Source organism: Clytia hemisphaerica, unplaced genomic scaffold (genome assembly GCF_902728285.1).
Source record: "Clytia hemisphaerica strain Z4C2 unplaced genomic scaffold, Clytia hemisphaerica genome assembly, whole genome shotgun sequence".
NCBI classification, from domain to species: Eukaryota; Metazoa; Cnidaria; class Hydrozoa; order Leptothecata; family Clytiidae; genus Clytia; species Clytia hemisphaerica.
In genome coordinates this window covers 115123-131781 of record NW_027104047.1, presented here as the reverse complement: position 1 = coordinate 131781, position 16659 = coordinate 115123, and the positions used below count along the sequence as shown (strand labels likewise).

Here is a 16659-nt window from a genome sequence, read left to right as displayed (position 1 = left end):
GCGCTCTTCCATCCGCATTCCTTTTTTTCGAGATCGCTCAGCTGCTGGTCCTGCAGGTCATTTTCAATTTTGTTTCTTTTTCCTTTCTTATTTTTGTTTCACAAACCAAGCCAAACTGTCTGGTATCGAAGATTTTTCATGCTTTGGTAAAATAATTATTAGTCTACAGTAAGGTTTGTAATATAGAAGTTTTACCCATTTTTTACATTCAACGACGTAGCTATATATATGCTGTACTATTATTCCGATCTTCAATTTTCTTTCTCAATATTGCACAAAGATGCAATATAATTTTGTTTGCGATGTCACAAGTTCTGCTCTGTAATTAGAATGAATTCTAACCTGGTCGAAAACTCTGGAACTATTCCAGATACGTGCAGCCCAAAATTAGGTCTTTGTATTGAGAGATAGACTCTTAGGAACATGTTCAAAAATCTGAGGCAATGCATTGGACATCTCAAAATTCACTAAAATCGATTTTTTGCTATAAAATTGACATTTCTCAACATTGGGATCTGAAATTTTCAGAAAAGACCCACTGCAATATTTAAAATGATACGGCTTTGTCAAAATATCAAAATTTGCATTCAGTACAGAGAAATGATAAAAAAATAACATTGTTACTATTTTATCTCATTTGTGTAGTAATAAGTTAGTTAATCGCTAATAACTCACTTAATTGGTTAGAATTACCTATTTAGGTAGTCCCAATGTCTTCAGGCCAGTGCGTAACATAGGTAGAATTCAAGATATTGATAAAAATGTAACATTGCATAAATAATGACTATTTCCTTCAACCTTTTCATTGTAACAGTGATTTGCCAATGTTTGTAAGTTATTATGATGTATGTTTTGAATTAAAAGAATTATAGTGAATTTGAATTTAGTTCAATGACACAAAAAATGATAAAATTGTAACAACTTGTCAGTTTTTCAAGCTTCGGTCTGAAGATTTTTCTAATTCTGCCATATCTCAGAGGAATGTAAAGAGACGGAAAAACAGCTTTTCTGATTACTCAAAGTTCAACGATCACTTCTATTGAAAATCCTATTGTAAAAACGTTGATTAGGTCATTAAAAGTCCAGAAAAGAAGACTCGCCATACAAATCGGACGGTTTCTACATGATTTGATGATAAAAATGGAAATTAGATTTTTCCTTTTTTGCCAATTACTAGTTCAATTTTTAAGAATAAGGAGCAATATTTTTACCAATGTATATATAGCAAAAGAAATTCTCAACGCAATGATATTAAATTGGTTCTTGTAAAACTAGTCAGAAGTCGAGTAAAATCAAGATAAACTTATGGTGCGGTCATGATGCAGTTATATCAGTAGAATCGTTAGGAAATTCTGAGCAAGAAGATATAGGTACCTTTTCGTATAGGAGAGGTGTACCCAAAATATAAGCCCTAAAAGTTTGCGCATAATCAGGCTTGAAACAAAAGAATTTTGTCACAACACGCTAATTATGCAGATTTTTTATAGCGACAACAAAAGAAACCTATTAACTCGACATAAACTCCCTTAAGGGCAAAAGACCTGGTATATGACGAGCCGTTTTTCCATTGTTTTCAAGAAGCTGTTTTTCCATATCTTTACATTCCTCTGCATATCTACAGTATTTTTAGGCAACTTTTTGATTTTAAAGATTATGATAATTATTTGATTACACTGGGTAGTAAAACCTCGTTGTTACTAAAAGAGGTAACGAGTGGTAAGGAGTGGTAACAAGGTGGTAACGAGTGGTAACCAGATGAAAACGGTGGCTCAAGTCTCCAAATTTGAATTTCTTGATTCAGGTGTTTTTGCAACATATACTGACAATACATACTCTTGAGGTTCTGCAGCAGGACCTGGAAGATCTGGTGAATATGTGCAGTAGGAATTGTAGATTCAGAATGTTATGGTGGAGTTGATGGTTCTGGTGAATGTGATGGTAAAGTTGGTTGTTTTGGTGAATGAAATAGTGAAATTAATGTTCTGGTGAATATGAATCAAAGATTGACTGATGGTTCTGGAGGTTCTGCATCAGGAGTTGGTGATTCTGGTGAATGTGCATCAGTAGTTAATGGTTATAGTGAAAAAAATGCTGGTGTTGATAGATCTTAGGAATGTAATGTTGGAATTGATGGTTCTGGTTAATGCAATGGTGAAGTTGATGGTTCTGGTGAATGTGATGGTGGAGTTAATGGTTCTGGTGAATGTGATGGTGGAGTTGATGGTTCTGGTGAATGAATGATGGAGTAAATGGTTCTGGTGAATATAATGCTGGTGTTGATCTGTGTTGATAGATCTGGTGAATGTAATGGTGGAATTGATGGTTCTGGTTAATGCAATGGTGAAGTTGATGGTTCTGGTGAATGTGATGGTGGAGTTGATGGTTCTGGTGAATGTGATGGTGGAGTTGATGGTTATGGTGAATGTGATGGTGGAGTTAATGGTTTTGGTGAATATAATGCTGCTGCTGATGGTTATGGTTAATGCAATGGTGAAGTTGATGGCTCTGGTGAATGTGATAGTGGAATTGATGGTTCTGGTGAATGTAATGATGGAGTAAATGGTTCTGGTGAATATAATACTGGTGTTGATAGATCTGGTGAATGTAATGGTGGAATTGATGGTTCTGGTTAATGCAATGGAAAAGTTGATGATTCTGGTGAATGTGATGGTGGACTTGATGGTTCTGGTGAATGAATGATGGAGTAAAAGGTTCTGGTGAATATAATGCTGGTGTTGATCTGTGTTGATAGATCTGGTGAATGTAATGGTGGAATTGATGGTTCTGGTTAATGCAATGGTGAAGTTGATGGTTCTGGTGAATGTGATGGTGGAGTTGATGGTTCTGGTGAATGTGATGGTGGAGTTAATGGTTATGGTGAATAAAATGGTGGAATTGATGGTTCTGGTGAATGTGATGGTGGAGTTGATGGCTCTGGTGAATGTGATAGTGGAATTGATGGTTCTGGTGAATGAATGATGGAGTAAATGGTTCTGGTGAATATAATACTGGTGTTGATAGATCTGGTGAATGTAATGGTGGAATTGATGGTTCTGGTCAATGCAATAGAAAAGTTGATGGTTCTGGCGAATGTGATGGTGGAGTTGATGGTTCTGGTGAAAGTGATGGTGTAGTTAATGGTTCTGGTAAATGTGAATTAGTAATTGATGATTTTGAGCTTAATAGTATTGTCCTGAATAGGTTATTTCTAAATCAGATGCCTTTAAAAAGACAAAATAGTGATATTTATGTAACAATATTTTTACAGTTCCAAATCTTTTCATAATGTTACGCACGTTACGGTTTTATCAGTTTTTTGAAATTTTAGATAATATTTAGGGAATTTTTTATTTAAAAAGGTTATGATAACTATTGATTACACTATTTGAGCAGTAAAACCTTCCTAAAACTTTTTCAAGTGTCATTTTCTTTAGTTAAAACCTGGCAAGCTTATGATTGAGATATTACAAAATTTCAGAGTATGAAGACTTTTGAGTAGTCCAAATTTGTTTGCTACGTGCGTTACATTTTGATCAGATTTTGTACTTGAAAGTAATCTTCTCTTTATAAAATATATGTTGATTTGGTAAGTGAAGGGTCCTGAATAGGTTATTTCTAAATCAGATGCCTTAAAAAGTGCTATTTATGTACTAAATCGTTTTTCCAAATCTTTTCATATTATGTTACGGTTTTATCAAATTTTTGGGATTTAACTGTTTTTTATGTCTTAATCCTAGTTTTAAGTTCAGTTGGAAGTTTGAAGTAACAGTTCACGAAATACAATTCAATAATAAACAATTATTATACATTGTATAAATTCACTTGATGATAAACCTATCTAATTTAGCCTAAAATTCAACATCTTCACGGTGATATGTTTTTTGTTACATTTTTATCTTATTCCTGTTGATAAAGAAAATTGAAACTTTTTGAAATCGATAGTTGGAATGCTATGAAGGGCTTAGTTTGAGTTTTTTTGTCATAAACAATAAATCTTTCAAAAAATGGATTGATAAAATTGCCCATTTCTTGCTAGAAAAAGTGTTACAAGTTTATCATTTCATTGTATTGGAAGCTAATTTCTTGGAAATAAGCTTAGAATACCCCCTTCTACCCATGTTGAAAATTTCAGAGCAATACGACAACTATAACTCAAGTTATTAAAGCTTTTATCATTTTTCAAAATTTCGCTTTGTTACATTTTTATCCTTTTTTTGTTTTGGAGTAATTTAACTCTTGTTTCAAATGTAGTCAACTTTGTCTTGAATAAAGTATATATTTATAAAGAGGATTTATTTTTTGAAGGGACTGACAAAAAACCAAACATCTAACCAAACTTCAATAGATTTTATTGATAAAAATGTAACAAGAATCCAAATGTCCAAAAAACAGCCAAATTTTGCCTCAGATTTTTGAACATGTTCTTAGCCTTAGGCCGATGAAATTTACATATGAGTTTACCGTCGTGAACTTACCCAAAAATAGATGCGGCATGATTTCATTATTCATTATTCATTATTTTCCCAACAGCACCTTATCCACCATTTCTGCTAACCATTCTCTCTCAAAATAAAAAATTTTGCTTCGCTTCAACCCTTATACGCACAGTCAGGACCTCATTTCACTTTATCAATATTACGCAAACGGCAGTGTGCGCTAAATAATCTTGGTTTCGCTTTCGATTTCAAGCAACGGTCTTAGCAACAGGGCGCGCGTACATAGCAACGGGGCTGGGTAGAAAAATCTAAACATGGAATTCAAAAAAAATACCGATCATCATATAGAGCACTAAAAAATACTCCCTTTCTATGTTTTAGTTTGTTCTACCTTGGATTATCAGTCGAGCACACTGTCATATTTTAAACGACAAAAAAATGAGTAATCACATCATTTAGCGCCACGCTAAACAAAAGAAAAAAAAGAAAGATCAAAGGCTTAAAACAAAAAGTACTTAAAACGTTCAATAACACGTCGTGGTGAAAACAAAAATACGATATTCGTTTAGCGGCTCTTATAAGGAACACATTGATATATATTTCTGCTACCCCACAACCTGCAGTCGAAAAATTGAGCAAAATATTGAAAATATTTCTGCGGTGAAGTTTTTCAAATTTCCTTATAGAAATCTCATGTTTGGCACTCCTACACGGTAGAAAAAGTGAAGAGATGAGAAATATGACGTAAACACGATGCAAGTAGTAATTATATTCCCAAGTGATTACGAAAAGTTATTCTTTCAACAATGGTAAGTTTTTTATTACGTCTATTAGGATAACGTCTTTGCAGATTCCTGTGAGAGTTAAGAAGGTCATTGACATGCGAATGAGTTCAAGGATATTATCTAAGGCCCTCTTTATATCACGATCAATAGGGGATAAAAGCTTGCTTTTTTATGCTTTCTCACAAGCATTAATGTATATTAAGGCAACGTAAAAAGCTCGGTAAAATAGTGGGAAGAAATATTATTTTATCAGGTACGTATTATCCCTGTATCACGCGAGTGGTATTTTAGCTCTCCCGCCTCTCGCACCTCCCTGTGTCACAACAAAGGAAATATACCATATTACATCCCTGTCTCATGCGAGTGTGCGAGTGATGTTTTGCTTTCCTATCTCCCTGTCTCACAACGAAGGAAATACACATCATGTCCTTGTCGGTATACACATTACATCTCTGTCTTGTGCGAGTGGGATTTTTTACTTTCTCGTCACTTTTGTCTTTGACGCGACTTAGAATACCGCTATTATTACCCTAAGTCGATTAATTTTCGCATGTACTTTTTTTTAGAGAATTGAGAATTTTAAAAAATCTGCCTCTTTTTCACTAGATTTCACCAAATTTCTTTAGTTTTAACGGATTTTCAATTTATAGCAAGAACTAAGTTTTGCGAAAAGGGCCAAAACTCATGAAAATTACTAATTTACCATTTTCATCGACCTCTAACGTTAGAGGTCGATGCCATTTTCAATTACTCCACGCGAAGTTAGAGGTCGATGCCATTTTCAATTACTCCACGCGAAGCTTAATCCACCTAAAGCGGCAGATACGTAAGGTATTTGAGTACAGAATTTCACCGGTTTGGGGACTGTAAAGATCTTCTAACGCCACATGATGGACATTTAAAAATGTTAGAAAGGTTTTGAAACGCTGTTGTGTGTCAACTGTTTCATATTTGATCGGTATTAAGATGTGGTTTTGCCAGTTGAAGATTAAAATAATTTGAATATATTGCTTTTCTTTCTAAATATTCCAAATGGACTTGCCGAATAATGGTACAGCTATCAAGTATCCCGGATCGAGAAGTCAGCGCATCGTCATATTGCACATACAACATTAATTAGGAAAAGGTATCTCGTTCTCGAATGTTTCACCTGGTTTTATCGTCATCCTTTATACCATTTTAATATGTATCTTTTCTTCTAGTAAAATAATTTTGTCATACACCCCTATTTAAGGTCGTTGACTTCTATCTAAAGATAAGCTCAATAATCTAATGAAGCCCTGAACTATACCGCAAAATTAGTTTCATGACAATTTTTTTTAATTCATTCGTTGCCTTTTATAGGGACCACTGGGTGAACCGATAATCGAGATCGTTCTCAGGTAGACATGACTCTTAATTGTCAACTTGACTAAAACACGACAGAAAAATCGTTTGTTCACCATCGAAGCGCAAAGAACTATGCACCCGATTGTATCCACGGAGATTATATATACAAATTCTTTTATTACACCCCTATATCAGTGACCCGGTCAGCTCCACTCAATGATGAATTACCCGGTGAAAGAAATTGCATAGAACCCAAATCAAAGATCTTATTTATGGTCTTACCGTCTTACCCCGGTCAATCTCAGTTTTTTTAAGAATTCTTGAATATTAGTTGAAAGTCAATTTTTCCCTACCAGAGGAAGTTAAAGGTTATCACTTAGTGAGCTTTGGAGATCCTATATTAAGACCCGGTGGGTTTCAAAACTTCACTGGGTCACTGAGAAAGGGGTGTTCTATTGTTGCCCCCGCAAGGAGCGTAGCGACTGAGGAGGCACTCATAGCTTCACGCAATATATTGGACTGGAATCTCGATTCTTTGCGAATTGTTTTTGTTTTTGCGTCGTAATCGGCTTTCCGGCCAATTAAGTGTTCCGCAAAAATATGGCGGTAATTTATACAGCGGTAAATGTTATACATATTTTCATATTACGTTATATGCTATTACCATTATTGCGTATTACATTTTATTAGTTTTGATTTAGCATTGAAAAGCTGAAGCGAGTGTTATAAATGCAAATTATAGAAAAAGCATAGTGATTACACCATAACACGAATTACAATATTACTTGTGCAAATCAAAACAAACAAAATGGCAGACTGGTTATGATGGTGAGCTGATTCAGTGATTGGAAAAAGTGTTTTGTATGTCAAATTTTGTTTCTTGTCTTTGAAACTGAATACTAAATACTGTAATTTAGTCAGAAGTTCATTTCAGCAATGATTTCAATTCTTTATCCGGAATCTTTAAAGAAGTTTGCTCAAGTTTTCAAATGTACATTTGATATTTTTGTTCAAACTGTAATTTATCTTTGTCTGTTATTATATTAATAACTAGCTTTATTGTTTATAGGGCTTCTTAAGCTTTAAAGACCATCATATGCTCGTAACTCGAGAAAGTCCTTCTTAACTTGGTAAAACAAGACACCGGCAAAGTACAAAAAAGTTGAATCCAAAAGTGGTTGAATGTGTTGAATGTCAATCAATGTTTTTTTTTTTGGTCTTCAAAATAGATTTACCTCACTTAGAGTGTTTTCACTGTTTGTTCAGTGTGGTAAATCTATTTTAAAAACCTGAAAAAAAGTTTGCTTACATTCGTTTAACTTTGCATGCGCACGTTCCACTTTTTCATGCAGTTGTGATAGCCTAAATAACTTACGCTCTAGGGGTTTGGTGAAATAGCTCCAATTCTAGCTTACCGAGTTAAGGCATTTAACGGTGGTTAGACTAGGCACACAGACAGTCATACAGGAACACCATAAAGTGAGAGTATATAGCTAAAAACTCAAAAAGTCTAGTTTCCTGAAGGCCCGTCTCTTCATTGTCTGCGCTGCAATAATATCTTAATGGCTTCAATCCTTTCAGCTTGGACAAAAGATTGCATCATGAAAAAGTATTATGCACTTTTAAAAAGAACTAGGCACATTTCAACTTTTTGACTGTGCGTCTGAATGGACCACAATGACAAATGACGTTTCTTTATTTTTCTTTTGACTGCAATCACAGCGTACGCAAGTGGAGCCCGGGCCTTAACTAGGATTGGTCTATTTCAGATGGCGCAGAAATTTTTGATAAATTTTGTACGCAGTATCATCTTATCATCTTACTATTGTTTATTAGGCAAAGTAGCAATAGAGAATTGTTGAAATATATAACAGCCAATGAAAAATAAACAAGCTATTTCTGATTGGTTTCCTTGTTGATTTATTCACCGCTATATATTTTGCCTACAATCTAAGATGTCTGCAGCATTATCGGAAAAGGTCTATTTAGTGAATGATCATTACATATATTGTTGTAAGAAAAAACAAACAAACAAGGAGATGTGAAAGTCAGTAACATAATGATACCATGATTTTCGAAATATGTTTTTGGGAAGCTTTTCCAGCTTTTCCTTGAATTCTATTAAATTGTCAAGCTGCATGAAGGCATGAATTCTTCAAGTATTTTGTTAATGGAATATCATTTTTTTCAATCAATCAATAAATAATTAAATTAATCAATTATTCCTGATAATTTTTTATGCTTTAATTTTGAAAGCATTAAAAGCTTTATAAGTGCATGACATGACCTTTCTGTGGGGGCATTTAGTGAAAGCTATGACTAGTATATGAAATATAGAAAATGTACGTCTATGCGTGTTAGTAAATGTCCCGGGACAATGTATATCATCCGTTTATGAATTGGGGAGAGAAAAACTCCATATTGAGTAATTAAGTCATTCTGAGGGGCTCAGATAGCCGATAGAACTTTCCAAAGGGGATAAACTTGAAAAATTTGGGGGGAAATGATGAAAATTTCGAAGAGTTAACAAAAGTACACGCCGTCGCAATTTTTCCCCGACCATTTAAAACCCCAAATTTTCTTCCCCGTTAAGATATTTTGCAATAGAAATTTCCCGCTGTAGGTCCCCACCGGGACCGAGAGTGTTGTGCAGATTATTATGTTCTTCTATTGCTCGCTTATCCTTCTGACATGTGATCTTCACAGCTTTGGTAAAAAAAAAACAAACGCAAAGCAAATGCTTGATGAGTTTTTTTGTTCTTATAAAAAGTCTTCGTTTCTTGCTCCATCTTGATTCCAAAGAAGACAGGCCCTAAAAATGAAATCGGAAAAATGATCAATTTATATCTAATCTCACTACTTATGGCTATGCCAATTAACTAAGTGTTAATAACATTTTCAAGTTTCAATTTATATCGTTGCAAAATCAATTTGCTTGCGTGTTCTCGAGTTTTTGGATATCGTGGGATTTGAAGATTTCTAGTGTTTTAATTGCTTTGATAGATTAAAAACACAAGTTACTCTGCGGTGGAACATTATGATGTTCTCATTCGATAGGTCTTTGTGCTTTTCTTTTTTGTATAGAGATGACTTGAAAAGATCGCTCAGTACTCGACTGATTATAACTGAAAATATCTTCGAAAAAACCTTCGTCCGCTATCAGCCGCGCGGTAATCTTTGCCCGCTTCAATTCTTAGATAATGAATAAGAGAGGTGCACTTAGCTAAGCCGTGCTCGCGGCGATAAATTTGTGTTTACTTATCTTGTATATTTTAGTGGTATTTATCCAATGAAAAGGATGTTGACAAAATATGCACGGTGCTGACAAAATATGCACGGCATTGATTATGACATCATTAAATATGTCAATGTTGATTCAACGCCCGTTAATAATAATAATTCGTAGATAGTTCTTTTTATCTTGAAATTTAGAAATACGAGAAAAAAAAGATCAAATTTAATATTTGTTTCCTATCTAGATTATATTAGCGTTAGAATACGGTAAATTTTCACGAAAAATATTTCGCGATGGCAGTACGCCCAATCGCGCCCACGGGAAAGTTCCAATTTTTAATTATCGGGAAATCGGGGAAACCGGTTCACAACGTGGATAAAAAAGGTACGGAATGAAACCTGACAAAAGGTTTTCAACAAGATTTATTCAGATAAAGCTATAAGAGGTTCATTACTTGTGGATTTTAAAACCTACATAAGCAAAAACGAAAATTGTTGGGAAGGAAAGAGTAAACGCAAGACAGAAGGTTTGGTTGTGTTGATCAGGTATGTTTTTATTCTATCCGAACTAATGTTAAAAAAGACCAAAGAGGTCCTGACTGACGCATGTTTTGCGAACGAAAAATAAAGATCGATTGCTACAGTGGCGCTAGATTTGGCAAAAAACTAAAATGGCCGCCAGGGCGGTTAGGCGTGATTGGGCGTGACGCCCGCTGTAGTTGTAGGATTGAGGGCGGTCACATTTTCTGTAACAAATCTTCTTTGTTTACACGTGTTTACTCTGGGAAAAAGGTCATGCGTAGAGGGAATCCTGCGTAGAGACGATTTTAACAACGATGGAGGTTGTAGTTGTAAAGAAATATAGAAATAATGAAAATTTTAGGAATTTTGAAGATAATGAAATTTTCATGCGGGTGCTTTTTAGAGATGCGGGCGGCCGACGGTAAACTCATGTAAATTTCATTGGCCTTACCAGTGGTTGGCAAAAGATATCATCCTACAGGATGTAAGTCGAATTGTTCAATCTACGGACATAGATGGGGTTTCAGTTATTATCAGTTGGGGTTAGGGTTTGGCTGCTCCTCGTCTCGAGGGTCACATGAAATCTGGAGGTCGAAACTTGTGCTAAGAGTCACATACATGATATGAAATAGGGAGGTTGAATCTTGCACCTGCGGCAGTAACAAAAACAGGTTTAAAGTTACATAACTCTAGGAAGGAAAAGGTTTTGCTTTTTCCTTGCTATCCCCCCCTTTTTAATGAAAATTTCTGATCCCCCCCCCCTTCTTCACTTTTTTGGAAGGTGTCACCCCCCCCCCCCTTAAGAAAGGGGGGGTCCAAATTATGTTAACAACCGTCTACTGCTCTAACTTGGGACGGTTGTTCGAAACATGGGAACATTGATATCTGGACTGTATTTTTACTTACTGTTAAACCACTTTGACAACAATTTTATTTTGATACTTCCACTATCGACAATTTATTTTTTTAACCGCTTCATGTCGTAAGGGGGGAGTTTATGCCGTCAAAAAGACTTACAATAGAAGCTCCTAGCAGAGTGTCCCAAAGTCTTAAAGGAATGGTTCGGTAAAAAATTCATTTTTTTATTATCTGTCCTATCGGATTCTCCTTTTAAAAAGATACACAGAGATATAAACTTTTAAACTAATTGATTACCCTGCCTAAATCCGATTAGTCGGGGAGCAGAATCCAAAAATGGCATTTTTGCTTAACCCTAAAAAAGAATGGGGTTGTTATATACCGTTGGAACGGAAATTTTATGCTGATTATGGAAACCCAGGTCTTAAAAAGTCTATCCTGGACGATTTTGAAAACGAGGCTGGAGTTTGCACTCCTCCGTGGTGTTTTTCGATTTTACCTGTTTTAGAAAAATGCTGACTGTCAGCAAAGTAAAGGTTTTTAGAATTTAATTTTTTTTGAAAATTGCTACCAATAGAATTGCCTTTTAGCAAAAAAATCAAAATTTTTGAAAAAACATTTTTTGCACTCCTTCTTGGAGATTTTTTTGCAAAAATCAGCGTTTTTACAAAAATATACTGCTAAAACAAGTCTGCTGGCAACTGAAATCCGGTTTAAATGACCCCTTTAATGGTTTTGACGGAAGAAATATCTTACCACGACAAAAAACCGAAAACTGCTGTCAAAAAACAATTATTTGGCTTTTTGCTCTCCTTCTTTGGTGTTTTTTGACAAAAATCAATTTTAGCCGTTTTTAACCCAAATTTGACTTTTACAAACTATTCCCTTTAGTTTGGAAACTGAATGCCTTCGTATCTCTAAAAGTTATTCTCCATTATGTAAAATGATGAAAAAAATCAAAAATTAATTTCCTCTGTTGATGCTTTTTGACCAAAAAGTTATGTTTTTGAACGAATTTCTGCCTAATGGTCCAGAGAAATTTCAGGCTTAATTTAGGGAACCCAAAATTTACGTACACATGAAATTTTTTGATTGAAATGTCACAGTGATTTTTCATTGGAACTTTTGTAAAATCGGGATTATTTTGGCCTTGTATCTCCTGAAGTAGTGCTTATAAGGAGATGAAATTTGGTATATAAAGTCTCCTTATAGCAATTTAAAAGTAGGAAAAAAAGTATTTTGATACATCAAACTGTTCACCAGTTATTGGGCACTTTCGTTTTCGAGAGATCCCTCTATCCAGTCCTCATCCCGGTTGAGATCCCTCTAAATCGGAATCAAGATAATTCCGGATAGGAAAGTGCTAGAGACTTGAAATTTTCACAGAATGTACTTATATTGGTCCTCTAAAGGATAAAAGAAAAAGAAAGCATTTCTCCTCAGTTATATCCTAAAATTTGGCTAAAACAAGGAAATTTGAATCCGATTAATCCAATCAAAGATCGCCGTGTGTGTTCGTTAGGTCCTTAGGAGTGAAAAACCATCGAGTGACACTTTTCACACCTTGGGCATTTTCCATAATGGTGGAAATTTCAAAATGGCGGATTTTGTATTTTTTTGAAATTTTGATGTCTCTGAACAGGGACATATTATATACCGTTGGAAAGGGTTTTTCATGCTGAACAACTTTTTTGCTTACAAAAAAGTCATAAAATGTACTCAATGTGAGTAAAAGTACAAAAGGTGTTAAAAATGATGTCATCATCACCACCAAAAATTTGACATTTGCTTCAAATTATTGAAAAGAGAGTGACTACAGGACCTTGAAAACCTTGAAAAGCTTATGAAAAACTTTAAAATAGACCAACAACCTTGAAAAGTGTACATGATCTAAAGGAATTCCTTGAAAACCTGAAAAAGAGCATTTTGTCTTGTGGTTCGATTTGTTTTCCCGAAGTCTCTTTCTATACAAGCAATATTTCCAAAAAAATTGCGTGCTTGCTTCTCTCGTTTCTCTCGTAATCTCGAGAATACTACGAAATAATCTTTTATACAGACCTCGTTCAAGAGTATTGTACTACCAGGCAAAATCAAATGGAGCCCCGAGAAACCTTAAAGATACTCAATAAATGAACCGAAAACCGTGAAAAATGCCTAAAATTTGACCCTACAAAACTTAAAACCTTGCAACTAATGAGAACAATTCTGTAGACACCCCGGAAAAGGATTTTTCGAGCTGAACATTCTTTTCGCTTAATACTAAAAAGTCTGCAATTTTACTGAGTAATGTGTTATGTAGGATGTAATGTAGAGTATAAAGCAATAGCAATGAGTGGAAGAGATTCCAATGGTTTTAACTCTCTAGACCACCTTTTCTTTGTTCGCTTGACCCACAAGGGTAATCTAGTTCATTACAGATTCGCTTCATCTAGTTCGCTTACGTAGCAGGCAGCTACAAAGAAACCATCGGTGTCATCAAGCAAAACTAAATAATCGTCATTTTTATTTTTACACCCCTGTAGCATCAATAAACCGTTGAGAATTTCTTAGCAGGTGGGGAGATTGAAAGGGCTAAGTGCTAAAACGGGAATGGCAAATCTCTTTTTTATCATCGAGATGGTTTTTCACTCAACCGCCACAAACATACGGTGTAATAGAGGCGTAGCCACGAGTTTTCGTTTCGGGGGGCGAGATTGGAAAAATTTTCACCTTTTTTAGAGGAAATTTATGCGCCGCAGGCGTAAATTTTTGCTTTAAACATGTTCAAATAGCTTAAAAAATGGCATTGGAAATCTCAACGTTAGTGAGAATAAGGTCATAAAAACTTAAAAAACGTAAAAAAAGATTTCTAAGAAATGTCAAGCAGCTTAAAGGATGCCTTAAAAAGGTCAGATGTAGCCAGAAAAAGGTTACAAAAACTACAGACCCCTTCACATTCTATTGGGAAAACTTTGACCTTTTTTGGTCAATTTTTTTTTTTTGGGGAGAATTGCCCATCTCCCCGTGGATATGCCACTGTGTTATTCCCCAAAGATCAAGAAGCAGGTACTACTTTACAGATACAATCTGGGCAATTCCGAAGATGCAGAAAAACTCTTCCACGCTATCAAAGTTTCTCCTGTCATAGTTCTACATGTTAGCTCAAAAAAGATCGAATACATGGATATACTCTTGTAATGTAAAATGTAGAAGAATTCAACTGCCTTGGCAGTCACAAAGCCTCCACTGGCATGTTAATGTGAGAATCTCAAAATGATTAAGTAATTTACTGAATCAAACCTTCATGGCAAGATTAAACACAACCTTTTTCGTGCTCTTGTAATGTAAAATGTAGAAGAATTCAACTGCCTTGGCAGTCACAAAGCCTCCACTGGCATGTTAATGTGAGAATCTCAAAATGATTAAGTAATTTACTGAATCAAACCTTCATGGCAAGATTAAACACAAACTTTTTCGTGCTACAGTCGAATCAGTACTTTTTTTATGGTGCACCAACATCAGCATGAAAATACTTTTCAATGGTATATAGACATTCATCAATATAATGGAGCAAATGTCAATGCTTTGGACAGCGATGACGTTATTTTGATACCTTCTATCACTTTTTACTCGTACATTGCACATTACTTATTAGATTTTCAGACTTTTTCGTGAGTAATGAAAAATCCTTTTCAATAATTTGAAGCAAATGTCAAATTTTTGGTGGTGATGATGACATCATTTTAACACCTTCTGTCCCCTTTTACTCACATTGAGTACATTTTATGCCTTTTTTGTAAGCAAAAAAGTTGTTCAGCATGAAAACCCCTTTCCAACGGTATTAATATGTCCATGTTCAGACATCAAAATTTCAAAAAAAATCACCACCATTTTGAAATTTCCACCATTATGGAAAATGCCCAAGGTGTGAAAAGTGTCACTCGATGGTTTTTCACTCCTAAGGACCTAATGAACACATTTCAATCAAAAAATTTCACGTGTACGCAAATTTTGGGTTCCCTAAATTAAGCCTGAAATTCCCCTGGACCATTAGGCAGAAATTCGTTCAAAAACACTTTTTGGTCAAAAAGCATCAACGGAGGAGATCAACTTTTGATTTTTTTCATCATTTTACATCATTTTTTTATAATGGAGGATAACTTTTAGAGATACGAAGGCATTCAGTTTCCAAAATTAAGGGAATAGTTTGTAAAAGTCGAATTTTGGTTAAAAACGGCTAAAATCGATTTTTGTCAAAAAACACCAAAGAAGGAGAGCAAAAAGCCAAATAATTGTTTTTTGACAGCAGTTTTTGTTTTTTTGTCATGGTAAGATATAGTTCTTCCGTCAAAACCATTAAAGGGGTCATTTGAACCGGATTTCAGTTGCCAGCAGACTTGTTTTAGCAGTATATTTTTGTAAAAACGCTGATTTTTGCAAAAAAACCTCCAAGAAGGAGTGCAAAAAATGTTTTTTTCAAAAATTTTGATTTTTTTGCTAAAAGGTAATTCTATTGGTAGCAATTTTCAAAAAAAATTAAATTCTAAAAACCTTTACTTTGCTGACAGTCAGCATTTTTCTAAAACAGGTAAAATCGAAAAAACACCACGGAGGAGTGCAAACTCCAGCCTCGTTTTCAAAATCGTCCAGGATAGACTTTTTAAGATCTGGGTTTCCATAATCAGCATAAAATTTCCGTTCCAACGGTATATAACAACCCCATTCTTTTTTAGGGTTAAGCAAAAACGCTTCTAACTCGAGATATTGAATTCTGCTCCCCGACTAGATGGGGTCTTTCAAAGATACAAACTAAAATAAAAACAAATCTTTCGCTATGATGCAATTAAGATACCAAAGTGTTAACTAAACTGAAAGATTTGATACACTGAAACAATTGGACCAAATTTTAACAATAATTGCTTCTTATACAAAACAGGATTTTTTATTAAAAAATTGTTAACGTTTTAAACACAACAGATTCAGAATGATAGAGGTAATTATTTTTAAAACTCACACTTTTTTTATCACATTAATTGACATCTTGACATTATAGTCATCTTGTTAGATGTTTTGTTTCAAGCAGTTACATCAAAATGCCTCGAAAATGTCAATATGAAAATTGCGTAATCAGAGAACGTATGTCTCGCTCATTATAAAAAGGCTGAGACAAAATTTCAATAATTGGATTGTAACATCGAGTTAAGTCTCTTTTGTTAAGTCACCAGGGGGTAAATAAAACAGACCTTGATACATTTATCGTTCGTTTCAACTTGACGATTCGTTTAAAACTCAGCCTCCTAAATATTTGGGGTAGGTAAAATATGTACAAAGAAATTCATACTTTTCCATTCCGGCGAATCTTTAAAAAAGAAGCGAACAATAAAATATAAATTACCCTTTTCCAAATAAACCTCTTCGGTGGCGAGCGTAGTCTACTCTGACGTAATTGTAAAATTTATGTATGGGAGTTTGACATAGTAATGTAATGTTGTTTGGGGAATTATGAAGTTCTCTGG

At 34.7% G+C, this 16659-nt stretch overlaps 2 protein-coding genes across 2 annotated transcripts in view; one reads left to right on the top strand and one right to left on the bottom strand.

Moving 5' to 3' along the window:
• Positions 1-25: 25 nt before the first annotated feature.
• LOC136811878 (core histone macro-H2A.1-like) overlaps positions 26-16659 on the top strand; it is a 25897-nt gene continuing 9263 nt past the window's right edge. The window contains exon 1 of the mRNA XM_067068502.1: positions 26-56. The gene's annotated coding sequence lies outside the window, so the exon portion shown is untranslated. The remainder of the gene's footprint in view (positions 57-16659) is intronic.
• Positions 2061-3425, bottom strand: LOC136811860 (uncharacterized). Its single transcript, XM_067068486.1, has 2 exons — positions 3400-3425; positions 2061-2964 (listed from the first exon to the last, which is right to left on the bottom strand). Exons 1-2 carry the CDS (start codon positions 3423-3425, stop codon positions 2061-2063), a joined length of 930 nt encoding a protein of 309 aa, XP_066924587.1.